The 14,897-nt window shown below is 37.6% G+C and overlaps 1 protein-coding gene across 3 annotated transcripts in view; it reads right to left on the reverse strand.

The window, feature by feature from the left end:
• FBXL3 (F-box and leucine rich repeat protein 3) overlaps positions 1 to 14,897 on the reverse strand; it is a 41,923-nt gene that overhangs the window by 2,902 nt on the left and 24,124 nt on the right. For all 3 annotated transcript variants that reach the window (XM_036757928.1, XM_036757930.1, XM_036757931.1), the window contains one exon: positions 2,552 to 2,723. In XM_036757928.1, the coding sequence (XP_036613823.1) occupies positions 2,552 to 2,723 (172 nt within the window). The remainder of the gene's footprint in view (positions 1 to 2,551; positions 2,724 to 14,897) is intronic.

Raw genomic sequence — 14,897 nt, forward strand, 5'->3', positions numbered from 1 at the left:
AAGAAATATAAACCTTCCTCTACTCCTTTGCAGAGTTGGGAGTCCACAGGGTATAAAACAATGCTTCACATTATTTTTTTAATGTTAGTTTTGCTAATTTTTCCCCCTTGTTAAAAATAATCTATTACAAAGGAAGATTCTATGGGAAGGAGAGAAAGATAAGGGGAAATCTAGGCAATGTAAAAACAAATTTATCAATAAAATTTATTTTTTAAAAGGGCTATTCAAACTATGATTATCAGTAATAGGAAACAACAAAGTCTAAATATCTTACTAATAAATTTTTAGTAATAGCTTTGAAAACTGATTACTGAGTTAGACTACCTGTATGCTTAATCTTTACTTAGCTAATCAAATCATAACCTAATTTCAAAAACTAAATTTTAGAAAATAGGACTACACTTCTGTTGTGTACATATGTATTTCTTAAACTTTATTCTTCATTGTAAATACATCCAATATTTAGAATTACAAATTTAAACACTTAGAACTATGAAAGACCTATTTCTATAATACCACTAAAGCAGCGTGTTACAGTGGATAGGGTGCTGGCACTGGAGTCAGGAGGACCTGAGTTCAAATCCAACCTCAGTCATTTACCAGCTGTGTGAGCCTTGGCAAGTCAACTCATCTTATTTGCCTCAGTTTTCTCATATGTAAAATGAGCTGGAGAAAGAAATGCAAACCACTCCAGCATCTTTACCAAGAAAACCCCAAATGGAGTCACAAAGAGCTGAATATGCCTTAAAACAGTAAAGCTATCAACATTGATTTCACATGTTTTGTTGGTGGGAAGAAATCAGAAAAATCACTTAAGTGTAAGGTAAGAAGGAAGCCTAGAATGGCTTGACACTGATTTTCCTTAATTATAAACATTTTTCAAGGCTTGCTTACAGATTTTTTGGGTTCTGAAACTACAAACCAAATAAAACTACCAAAATCCGCACTGGTGATGGTGGGGTCAGAATTTGCAGGGCCAATTTTATGGGACCAAAAAGTAAAATAAATGGAAGTTTTACTATTCCTGTTAAAAACACAGATGTTGTGCTGCCTAATTGTAAAGACATATGTTATGGGCTCAGAGTATAGTCTCTTAAGAATGTGCAATTTTTTAGTAAATGGAATCTGATCTTTTTTCTTTTCAATACCTTTAAGTGGGGAAAGAAGATAATAGGAAAACTAAGCATTAACTGCATTTGTAAGCTTAAATTTGGAGAATGAAGAGTATTTTCTCCCCACAAAGATATAAAATATTTAGATCCAATAAAGGTATAAGTTAGAACCATCTTTAGTACCAAAATCAAGAACGAAAACCTTCTGTGTGTCTTCATGAATTTTCTTATTGCGGAAACTCAAAAGGATGGACCATTTGGACATGGGGTATGGAAGGCAGGTTAGTCTAGATTTCCCTTAATTCTTGACTCATGTTTTTATTTCCTCATTCCCCTAGAAGCACAGGAACTTGAGCAAAAGTTTAATTTATTACACTCTCTCACATCAGTCCCTTCCCGTAGCATGGTACCACACTGGATCTAATCTAAGCAGAAGAATGCTTGAAAAAGAGTATTACTACACATCTGAGTTTCTTATTGATGTTCCCTTTTTAACTATGGGCTAACAGCTGAAATGGCACCCTACTCCACCCCAAATGAAATACCCTAGCAAATAAGCAACTTAAATATTACAAATTTGATTTTTGGTTAAGTGAATTCTTCTATCTTGACTAAAAAAAAAACACCTATTGTCAATATGTAATAGTCAAAATTGAACACAATACTGAAGATGTGGCCTGACTAGCATAGTGTATAATGCTGTTTGTTAAAGCCTTCTATTCCCTTTTCACACCTTCATCAAAGATACCTCTGATACATGTGTATTTCAAAGATGTAGATATGGGAAAGTAGGCATGTAAGTTGATAATTAACATTTTCTCACTTTTTTTTGGTAATGGATCTGTGATTTCACTGATAGAAGCAGTTTCTGATTAGCAGACTCCCTCTCTCAATTCAGACAGGCAACTGTTCTGCAGTTTTAGTCTGAAGGAGCTACTTGGGGCACTGATAAGTGATTTACACAGTATCACACACAGCTAGGATGTATCAGAAGTGGTACTTGAACCCAGGTCTTTCTGTCTATGAGGACAGCTCTCCATCCATGATAGCATGCTGACTCTCCAACAGTGTAAAATAGCACTTACAAATTTAATTCAATTACACCACCTAGATCACAGAAATAGGCCCCCTATAGAGCACTAGTCCGTACCCAGAATACTGTGATCAATTCTAGGCATCACAGGGAAGGGATATTGACATATTAGCAAAAAAAAAAAAAAAGGTAATATGTTGAGAAGCCATCTCATAAAGAATAGCTAAAGGAATTTGTAGTATTTACTCTAAAAAAGATTAAAGTGAGAGAATAGTAGCCTTTAAAATATTTGAAAGACTCACATCTAAGATGCCATGCCCCAAAAAAGTAGTTTTTTAATTTGTTGGATTAATATACCACATGACTTTTATTCAAACTATAATGAGCAAAATATAATACAACATACCTGCTGGAGAGACATGAGGACAACTGCTCATTTTTAACAATTTGAGTGTATCACTGTTGTTAGCCACTAGTACCTTGAGGGATGGATCATCTACAGGTGTATCATCAATCTTAAGTGACGACAGTGATTTGGAGTTTACAAACACAACAGTCAGTGCAGAGATAAAATGAGACTAGGGGAAAAAATCAGATCATCATTTAACTTTTTAAAGAAAGTAACATTTCCATATAATACAATAGCAGATATGTCACTTCAAAACTTATGCTAAATTTTCTATTGTAGTTGTTGCCATTTAGGAGGGAGGGGTTGGTGGCTGGTGTTAGGAAATAGGAGATAAAGGGATGCTATTCATTCTTTCTATTCTTTGCTTCCAAATAGTGAAAAGGTACTTGTTGGAAGGGAAAAGGCTCAGACTGAAGGTCTCTTGAAGTAATTGCAGTCTCTAGCAGGAGAAGAAAGAAATTCTTTCTAGAACTTATGATTACAGTATTACTTAAAACATCACAATACTCTATTTGGTAACAAATGTTAGGCTTAATGTTGTAAAAGTCTTCTGTATCCTTTTTGTTAAATCATACTTCAACACTATAAAAAACTTCATCTAATTCTTTACTAGTTTAAAGTATTCAAAATGTATGTAGTAGCCAAATTAAAACCAACTTAGAACCTAGCAGAAACTAGTTGAAAGTGCTGGAATTTGCATCTCATGTAAAATTTGATTCCAAAAATCAAAATCTTATTAATAAGCAAGATGAAATTAATTCCTAAATTGTTTCCTTAACAACTGTAGCTATACAAAAAGCATAAAGGAGGGAACCTCAGGAGCTTTCTATCACTGAATATCTTCAAAGACTGAACAACCACTTAAGAAAGATTACAGAGATTACTATTCAGGAACAGGTTAGACTAGATGATGAGGTTACTTACAGTTCTGAAATTAAAATTTAAAATATATTTTGTACATAAAGATAGTTGACTAACTTCCGATCTTTATGGACAACCACACAAGCATTTGTTGGACACAGAAATAAACCTGGATTAGCTACCATGGGCAAACTGATTGGGGTAGGGAGCCAGAAAGTGAACTGTAGCCAAAGAAAATAAATGTACCCCAAAGATTCCACAACAAGGAATAAAATTCAGAAGATGCAAGGTAAGGAACAGGGAAAGAACACTGACACATGCCTTTACATACTCTCTCCCTTACTTTATGTTCCCACTCAGAATCTCTGAAGTCAGAAGGTACCTCAGCCAAATCAGTTCTCTTCAAGAATGCCCTTGTATAATATGCCCAGAAATTGGTACCTGGCTTTCCTTGAAGACAGCTAATGTGGGAGGAAGTCTGACTACTTGCTGAGGAGATCCATTCCGCTTATTTCCCTAACTCTCTTACATTTTTCTCACATGAGCCTAAATTCATTTCCTACAACTTTTTACCTACGGTTCACCTAGTTCTGGCTTTCTGGAGCCAAACAAAGCTAGTCTAACACCTCTTCTACATGACTGCTTTCCAAATAGCTGGACAGTTCCTAGTATCCCCACCAACCTCCACGATGAATATATCCTCAGTTCCTCCAACTAATCCCAACTAGTCACACTCCTTTGTACATTCTCCAGATCTCAATATCCTTTAAATATGATACCCAGCATCAAATACTCAAGTTATGGTCTGATTAGGGCAAAGCACACAACAGGGCTATTGCTTCCTTAATTATAGAATACATCATGCCTCACAATGCAGTTTAAGATTACATCAGATTTTTCTAGCTGTACCATAATACTGTTGATTCATATACAGCCTGCAATCTACTAAACTCCCAGATGTTTCTCATATAAATTGCTATTTAGTCAGATCTTCCCTGTCTTGTTCTTGAGAAGTTGACTGTTTCTTTAACCCAACCGTAAGACAACATTTAGCCTTATCACGTATCAGCTAGTTTTGGCCTGATTCAGTCTAGCAATTCTCCACATGTGGATCCAATAAGTCAAAACTATTTGCAAAATAACATCAAAACCTTTTAATTTCTAACAAAGTAAATGTTACATCCCACATAAATAAAGGTCTTTGGGGATTCTTCAATATTTTTAAGTGTAAAAGAGTTCTAAGATTTAAAAAAAAAAAAAACTTTTGCAGGGGGCAGAGCCAAGATGGTAGCTGGAAAGCAGGCACTCAATAAAGTTCACCCCCAAATCCCTCCAAACACCTGTAAAAATGGCTCTGAACAAATTCTAGAGCTGCAGAATCCTCAAAACAGCAGAGGGAAGCAGGTCTCCAGCCCAGGATGGCCGCTGGGAAGGATCTATCGCACAGTGCTTGGAGCGGATCGCAGCCCAGCATGGGCCACGCCAGGACAGACCAGACAGGGAGTCAGCTGGAGCAGGCTTTAGGGCCATGAATCACTGAGCTGTGGCAGTTACCAGACTTCTCAACCCACAAACGCCAAAGACCACAGAGCAGGCTAGGGGGAAAACTGCTGGATGGGGGAGAAAGCAGTCCGGCCCCAGCCCTGGGGATGGCGGCAGCAGCAGCAGGAAGCTCCTGTGGCTGCTTCCAGAGCTCCAGTGTCAGCTGCTTTTGGAGTCCCTGGCCCACCCAGTGGGAGTAATCAAGCAGCAGATCACAGAGGGAGTGCAGGGAGCACTTTGCTGGCACAGAGGCAGGGTTCTCTTGCTTTGCCCTGCTTGGATCTGGGTCATGGGCCTGGTTGGCAATTCTTGGAGGAGGAGTGCTGCTGTGGCAGAGCTTGCAGCGATGGTAGAGTAGAAGTAGCTCTGAAAACAGCAGCGCAAAACCCCTGAAGCTTGGGACAAATACTCTCTACTCTACAAGCAGTCATACCCTGACAAAAAGCTCAAAGTTCAAGTAGTTGGCTGGGAACATGACCAGGTAGCAAAAACAGACTCAGACTAGAGAATCTTTTTTTGGTGACAAAGAAGATCAAAACATAGAACCAGAAGAAGTCAACAAAGTCAAAGAGCCTACATCAAAAGCCTCTAAGAAAAATATGAACTGGTCTCAGGCCATGGAAGAGCTCAAAAAGAATTTGGCAAAGCAAGAAAGGGAAGTAGAGGAAAAACTGGGAAGAGAAATGAGAGTGATATAAGAAAATCATGAAAAACAAGTCAATGACTTGCTAAAAGAGAACCAAAAAAATACTGAAGAAAATAACACCTTAAAAATAGACTAACCCAAATGGCAAAAGAGCTCCAAAAAGCCAACGAGGAGAAGAATGCCTTGAAAGGCAGAATTAGCCAAATGGAAAAGGAGGTCCAAAAGACCACTGAAGAAAATACTATCTTAAAAATTAGACTGGAGCAAGTGGAAGCTGGTGACTTTATGAGAAATCAAGAAATTATAAAACAAAGGAAAGAAAAAATGGAAGACAATGTGAAATATCTCACTGGAAAAACCACTGACCTGGAGAATACATCCAGGAGAGATAAGTTAAAAATTACTGGACTACCTGAAAGCCATGATCAAAAAAAGAGCCTAGACATCATCTTTCAAGAAATTATTAAGGAAAACTGCCCTGATAATCTAGAGCCAGAGGATAAAACAGAAGTTGAAAGATCCACCCACTGCCTCTTGAAAAAGATCCCAAAAAGAAAGCTCCTAAGAATATTGTCACCAAATTCCAGAGTTCCCAGGTCAAGGAGAAAATACTGCAAGCAGCCAGAAAGAAACAATTTTGAGTATTGTGTAAACACAGGATAACACAAGATCTAGCAGCTTCTACATTAAGGGATCAAAGGGCTTGGAATATGAGATTCCAGAGGTCAGTGGAGCTAGGATTAAAACCAAGAATCACCTACCCAGCAAAATTGAGTATCATGCTCCAAGGCAAAATATGGATTTTCAATAAAATAGAGGACTTTCAAGCTTTCTCAATGAAAAGCCAAGAGATGAATAGAAAATCTGATTTTCAAATACAAGAACCAAGAAAAGCATGAAAAGGTAAACAATAAAGAGAAATCATAAGGGACTAAAGTTGAACTGTTTTGTTTACATTCCTACAGAGAAAGATGATGTTTGTAATCATGAGACCTTTTCTCAGTATTAGGGTAGTTGAAGGGAATATACATATATATAGAGGGCACAGGGTGAATTGACTATGAAGGGATGATATTTAAAAAATAAGATAAAATTAAGGGGTGAGAGAGGAATATATTGAGAGAGGGAGAAAGGGAGAGACAGAATGGAATAAATTTTCTCACATAAAAGTGGCAAGAAAAAGCAGTTCTGTAGGAAGGGAAGAGGGGGCAGGTGAGGGGGAATGAGTGAATCTTGCTCTCATGGGATCTGATTTGAGGAGGGACTAACATACACACTCAATTGGGTATCTTACCCCATGGGAAAGTACGGGGAAGGGGATAAAAAAGGGGAGATGAGAGAAGGGAGGGCAGACAGGGGCAGGAGGTAATCAACAGCAAATACTTTTGAAAAGGGTCAGGATCAAGGGAGAAAACTGAATAAAGGGCGACAGGATAGGATGGAGGGAAATATACTCAGTCTTTCACTACACGATTATTGTGGAAGTGTTTTGCGTATGTTGAATTCCTTGCCTTCTTAGGCAGGGTGGGTAAGGAGGGAAGAGGTGACAGAATCTGGAACGCAAAGTTCTAAAAGCAGATGCTCAAAAAATAAAGTTTTTTGCATGCAATTGGGAAATAAGATATGGAGACAATGGGGTACAGAAATCTAACTTGCCCTACAAGAAAGTAAGGGGAAAGGGGATTGGGGGTGGGATGACAGAAGGGAGGGCTGACAGGGGAACAGGGCAGTCAGAATACATGCCATCTTGGAGTGGGGAGGAGGGTAGAAATGGGGAGAAAATTTGTAACTCAAAATCTTGTGGAAATCAATGTTGAAAACTAAAAATATTAAATAATAAAATATGAAAGAAAAGCAATAAAAAAGAAAAAAGTTTGAGAACCATTGCTCCAATCTAGTGTCTTAAGACTATTTTTGAATTCTGCCTAAACGTTAACGCATCAAGTTTTGTGGCATCCACAGATGTGCTAATAATCATTCCATCTGTCATTCTCCAGGCAAATGATAAAAAATGTTATTAAACAGCACAGTGACAACCACAGATCCCTAGAGCACTCCACTAGAGATCTTTGAAGTTAACATCAAATCTTAAACGACTACTCCTTGGGTCCCAGCAATTCAACCAATTTGTAATCTCCCCATCATCTAGCCCATGTCTTGTCCGCAATAACATCAGAGTCCGTCAAATGCTTTTTTGAAATCTAGGTATGTTTTGTCTACAGCCTTCTAATGTCTTGTAAGTCTACTAGCCAAATAAAAAAAAAAAACCAATCATCTGGAGATAACTCCTCAGACATTTCTCAATTAGCTGAACTTATTTTCGACTTCTCTGGCAGCACGCATTTTGGATTTCTTACGCTTCTCCACCATGTCTACAGTAAACTCATCATTGGGAAATCTCATCATCTTGCAAGTTCCAATCAGCCTTGTTATTCACACTTCATCAATATTCTCTGCCCTTTTGTTTGGAGAGTAGGGCCATAAACACCTCCATTTAAGGAAGAAAACAGGACTGATATTTCATTTTCCACCCAGCTGCAATTCTTTTGGTTTTCTTTAACTTTTCTGACAGCACTAACTTTGGACTTCTTTGGCTTCTCCACCATGCCCCTGTACTGGTACTTTCCCCTCCCTCAGCTTTTCAGCTGTCTTTTCTTTGTTGTCTTCATCCTTTAGAGTGTAACCTCCTTAAAGATAGGGGGTGGTAGACAATAGGTACTTAATAAATGTTTATTGACTAAAATGAACTTAATCTGGCACGATCTGTCTTCAATAAAACTACACTGGCTCTTTGTGTTTGCCACTGTCTTTTCTAGAAGTTGACTAACCATCCCTCTGATAATACATGCTTTTTTTACCCACTGGCTTACAACATGTATCTTTATCTCTTCCCTTTTTAAGAAACTGGGACTTCTGTCATCCTAATATACATCATAGGGCAATAGACATTTTCTGCTCATTCAATTTCTCCTCTATGGACTGACAGGGCAAGCTCTTTTGAGTAAACATAGTTATCACTGAAGGAGTCTTGTAATGTTCTTGGGGCTTGGTGTAATCAATACAGTATTATCAATTTTAAAATACAATTATTATCTACAACTAGGACCTCACTATTTACATGGAGGCCACTTTCCCACTTGGACAGACACTAGGACATTCTCTATAACATTCTCTATAACCTTTGGTGAACATACATTTTCTTATTTTATGCTGGGCTTTGATATCAAAAAGATTAGTTTAACAGCTATTTCTGGTTTAATGTATTAAAGAACAGCACTGATCTTAACATATACAGAGATACTCCTTTATTGGAGATGAGGGACTTTAGGGGCACATTATGATCTACCAATTCAAACGCCTTTTTGTAATTAAAAATAATGTACTGCAAACTGAGTGAGCAGTGTGATATGGTAGTCAAAAAAGCTAATGTGATCTTATGCTGCAGTAAGAAAAGCACAGCTTCGGGGAATAGGTTAGGAAGGAGCAAAATATAGTTAGTCTTTCACAACATGAGTATTGTGGAAGGGTTATACATAATGATACGCATGTGGCCTATGTTGAATTGCTTGACTTCTTAGGGAGGGTGGGTGGGAAGGGAAGAGGGGAGAGAATTTGGAACTCAAAGTTTTAAAAACAGATGTTCAAAAACAACAAAAAAAAAGTTTTTGCATGCAACTAGAAAATAAGATACACAGGCAATGGGGCATGGAAATTTATCTTGCCCTACAAGAAAGGAAGGGAAAAGGGGATGGGAGGGGAGTGGGGCGACAGAAGGGAGGGCTGACTGGGGAACCAGGCAACCAGAATATACGTCATCTTGGAGTGGGGGGAGGGTAGAAATGGGGAGAAAATTTGTGATTTAAACTCTTGTGAAAATCAATGCTGAAAACAAAATATATTAAATAAAAAAATAAATTAAAATTAAAAAAAAATAATAAATCACTACAAAAAAAAAAAAAAGAAAAGAAAAGCACGGCTTCCAAGAACAGGGAAATAAATAATCCTACCATACCCTGCTCATGTCAGAATTCATTTGCTAAGTTCTTGGCATTGTATTTTGAGAAGAATACTATTAAGCTGGAAAATGTCCAGAGGAGGAAAACCAGAATGGTGAAGGGCCTTGAGGTCAACTGATATGAGGATAAAGTTGAAGTAACTGTGTCCATTTAGCCAGGAAAAGATAATACTCTGAGAAACACGATTCAACTGTCATGTTCTTCACCTTCAAATATTTGAAGAGCAGCCACGTGGAAGAGCTTAAGAACCTGCTCTTCTGAGTCCCAAAGGGCAGAACTATCAAGCCAAGTTAACAGGTATTTTTTGGATGCTTACTATGTGCCAGGTACTGTTCTAAACGCTGGGAATATAAACACAAGCAAAAAGAAAAGGCAGTCCCTGCTCTCGAGCTTACGTTTTAATGCAGGAGACATTAAAGGCTGGGGGGCAGGGGGCACCCAATGTGGAAGCATGACAGAGAAGTCCAGAAGCAGAAGAGTGTACAATCTGGTAGGAAATGAAAAGATGAGTGGCCTATGCCCTCCTTAAATGGTTTTGGAAGGGGCTCTCCACCTTCCAATCAGAGAAAGGGCATGGGGGTGGAGGGTAATTCTGAGGTGTGAGTTCTAGGACTGAAGTGATCTTCCAGGATGAAAACATTTCTGGAGTATGATGTAAAAATCCATTAGAGTATAGTTTGGTGAGAGTTTATTAAAAATGTGTGAGTGATTTTTGAGTCTACTGTCCATAAAAAGACAAGACCATAGACTCATCAGAGTTAATATCAAAATTTATAATAAACAAGAAAAAATATTAATGAGAAAATAAATGAAAGTAGTAAATGAACACTGCAGAGGCAAATTTAGGCCTGATGTCAGGATAATCTCCACAGAAGTCCTACTCTGATTCCTCATCATGGCATGAGGATGATCCTTTGTTCTTGAAGGTTATTTGAGCAATGCACAAGCTCTTGCAGATTCTACCATACTGGAAAGGCTTTTAAGGTGGCTCAGGAAAAACAGATCTAGTTTATTTTCCAAGGAAGAAACTAGCTAATCATCAAGATGTATATCACCAGGAGTCTAGTAACCTGCTGATGACACTTTTTTTGGTCATAGCAAACTATAAAATGGGAGAAAAAAATTTTAATGGCCCTCAGTCCTGAGGTTCTTTTCTGCTTCTATATTGATGATGGAAGGATAGTGGAAAAAGAGGCACAGTGTCCTAAGAATCAGTTTTTAAACATATAACAAAACCTTAATTTGACTGTTGGTACTCTTAAGCGTGATGTCCTTGTTCAGTGGCCAATATGTGAACATTTTGTTAGAGGAGCTGAATCATGTAAATCAATATATTCTTGTAATGAATGAAAACTGAAGAAGTTGCAGCTAAATGGAAGGATCACACACAGGTACTCCTTGGAAAGGCAAAGAACAGAATTGGAGTTGTTTTACCATATCCTGAAAAGTTACAAGATATATTATCACGGGATATTTGATCTTCAAAGATAACAAAGCTAATTCGAAGTATTTGGAAAAAAAAAAAGACCACCATTAAATTAACTGCAGCTTATACAAAAATATCAGTTGCTTAAGATGAAAGGATAAAGAGAAATTCAATGAAAACCTTGCTAAGACTCTCCAAATCAAATTTCTGATACTTGGTGACTTAAATGCAAAAGGAGGAAAAAATAAGGATAAGGGAAAATCTACAGAAAAGTATGGCTTAGGAGAAAGATATAAGATAGGCCAAAGACTTGAAGATTATACATAAGCCTCACACTTCTACATCATGAAACAATTTTTTCCAAAAAAAAAAAAAGGCACTTGCTGGATATGGCAAACACCAAACACCATTAAAAAAAATTAAATTGACATTTTAACAGACACAAAAAGACTCATTAGAAACGTGTGTTATCCTTGCATCTACTGTCTCCACAGCCTATAGGCTTCTACTGTCTCTGCAGACTATATCGGAGCTGAGGTCAGAATTTATAATGAAAAAAAAAAAACTGTAATGAGAAAAAGGTATGGTATGTAATTAAGAGTAACACTGAATCACTTAAGCTATTGAAAAATTTAAAATGAGAAATGTGCAACCCATTGCAATGACACTGATACCAACTAGAAGGTAAACCAACGATAAGTGATTGCTACATGGAGACCAAAAGAGCCCAAGAAATAGTATATTCTACAAACATTTGACTTACTTGCCAAAGATGACTGCTAAAGAGACAACAGAATATAATCTCACCTATACAATCTTGAAAAGAAAGATGAAATGGCAATAATATGCAGTATTCTTTTCAAACTAAATTTTATTTATTTTTCAGTTAAGAAGCATTTATTTTCTCCTTCACATCCCTTGCCTCCCCCCACCCCCGAAAAGAAAAATAAAACTCTTGTTTACTAATTTGCACAGTCAAGCAAAAAAAAAAATCCCTTATCAAACATACCAAAAAAAAAAATCTCATTTTGCATATTCAGACCATGACATCTCTGTGAAGAGACCAGCATTCCTCACCATTGGTCCTCTGGAATCAAAGTTGATCAACACATTAATAAGAAACGTCCTATATTTATAAAAAAATATTTATAGCAGTTCTTTTTGTAGTACGCAAGAAATGGAAACTAAGGGGGAACCCATAAATTAGGCAATGTCTGAACAAATTATGGTATATGAATGTAATAACAAATGATGAAAGGGAAAGTTTTAGGGAAAACCTTGTATTCTGGGCTGGGCCTGCATAGGCACTTCTACTGGTAGTTTATATTTGATATTAGAACAAAAGCAGACACAAAGTCATTTTACAGTTAACAAAAGGAGATTTACTTATCTTTAGCTAAGGAAGAATATTTGACAAGGATAGGCACTAAGCACACTTCAAGCTGATCCAGCTGAGCAAAGCCTGTGTTACCCACCGTGATCCACCAGCCAAACCTCTTGAGAACCTCCCCTCTTTAACATGTGGTTTCTTTTCTATCTCAACACCTTTTAAGGAAAAACCAGTCATGTCTTTGGGGAGGAAGGGATTAAAATGTTGCTTCTACTACACCTTGAAAGACTTGTATGAACTGATACAGAGCAAAAACCATTTCCGCTATTAACCACAACATGGTGAAAATGAACAATTTGCCTTTTCCCAGTTCTTCCCTTTTGGGATGCTAAGATTATCAAGTCTCCCCTTTGTCTGAATTGGTGGGAAACTTTCTGCTATCTTTGCACTGGAATATTTCTCAGCATTAAGACAATCAGGAATCACTGACTTGTATATGATGTGATACTGGGGATGGGGAACTTTCACACACCCAGTAGGGGTGAGATCAGAGCCCTCAGGGCTCTGAACAGGATATACTTGAGGTGAGCTTGGCTGTTGACTCTTGGGGCACACTCATGGAAGGAGTGTAGAAACTCTGGGTAAGCTGTAACTGCCCCTCCCCCGCACCCGCACCCACCCCCACCCCGGCTTTGTAACCCAGATAGATAAGATGTAGGTGCTTCCCTGGTAACTATGAATTGTGATTTGAATCAGACAAGGTCTGTCTGTTGATGTTTGCAATTTGTTTGTATTTGCCTTGAAGTTCAGGGGGCTGATCTTTTCTCCCTGGTATGTTTGATTAAACTGAGACTGCTAACCCCTTAAAGTTGCTTTCCTTAGAAAAGCAGATCAAAGAACCTGTGTTAGCAGCCCTTCTGTATGCTAGTGTTACTGGTCTTACATACCCTACAGCAGCTGCAAGCCACATTGTTGCTACAGCCTGCTTTCCCACAGCCCTGACATCTGTCACTTTTCTTTTTGTCATCTTTGCCAACCAGAGTGAAGCAGAACTTCAGAATTGATTTATGTTCCTCTAATTATTAGGAATATGGAGCAATTTTTTTCATGTAGTTAAAGAAGGGTTAGATTTCTTCTTTTGAGTGTTACTCTATTCATATCTTTTGACTGTAAGCATCTGGTAAAGCAGAAAGAAGTTCAGTGGATGGTAAAACCAGTATGATAAAGGTATGGCAAGATATCTTCTCAAAGGCATTCAGGGATGAAAATAGAGGACTACAAACAGAAGGAAAAGGGGAAAAATTTGCAAAAATTATTACAATTATCTCTATTATGGACAGTGGAACCATCACAATTAGACCACAGCTTCTCAACTGTTAAGGTATTGATTGATGAGGGTAGTCTCTGGGAACCCCCTTGAATCTTCCCATTTTATCTAGCCTTCACCTGAGCCTTCACTCCTGATCTTTGTTTTTATATTTGTGCATATTTCTTGTTTCCTATCTCTCCTGATTTCTCTACTTCTACTGACCACCTTGCCCTCCTGTTACTTGCCTGCCCCACCTCCAAGGATCCCTCCCCTATCCTCCCATTTCCCATAAATCTACTCTTCTATACCCATCTTTTACCTATTCCCTCATTCTCCCCTCTAAAAATCCCTCCCTTGTCCTCTCCCCCCTCTCTATACCCCTACCGTTTTATTTCTTCTAAATTAAAAAGACTATTTTTATACTCTTCTAAATGTGTATGTATTGTTCCTTCTTAAACTCATTCCTGATGAAAGTATGTTATCAGAACTACCAGCCCTCCTCCCTCATCTAAATCCTCTGTATCCTTTCTTCCTTTTGCACCTCTTTTGGTGCTGTGTTTCTAAATGGTTTTACTTTTTAAGTTCATGTCATAGTCAGGTTTACCCCCTATCTTTCTTATGAGCTTGCCAATTATTAAGAATCTTAGACATACATTTTACATTATATGGTATATAAAAGGTAAACAGTCTGTCCTTATGAATTCCTTATAATCAGTCTTTGGTACGTATCTTATGTTTCTCTTGGTTCTTGTGTGTTGAATCTTCTATTCAGTTCAGGATATTTTTTTTAACAAAGTCTTGAAAGTCCAAGAGTTTATCAAATGCCCATTTTTTTCATTCAAGATAATACTTAAATTTGGAGGGTATGACATTTTCAGCCAGAGCCCCAGGTCTTTTGCTCTTCCATATATTGTGTCCAAGGAACTGCGGCCCTTTAAGGTCTCTGCTGCTAGATCTTGTGTAATTCTAATTGTGGCACCATAATATTTAAATTGTTTTAATCTTGATGCTTTTAATATTTTATCCTTGAGCTGGGAGTTTCAAAATTTGACTATGATATTCCTATGAGTTTTCCTCATAGGATCTCTTTTAAGTAATGTGCGATGGATTTTTTCTATTTCTACTTCCCTCCCTTGTTCTAATGCTTCAGGAAAATTTTCCTTAATTATTTCTTGCATTCTTGTGCCCAGATTCTTTTTTTGCTCACAACTTT

The sequence above is a fragment of the Trichosurus vulpecula genome, chromosome 4 (genome assembly GCF_011100635.1).
Source record: "Trichosurus vulpecula isolate mTriVul1 chromosome 4, mTriVul1.pri, whole genome shotgun sequence".
Classification (NCBI taxonomy): domain Eukaryota; kingdom Metazoa; phylum Chordata; class Mammalia; order Diprotodontia; family Phalangeridae; genus Trichosurus; species Trichosurus vulpecula.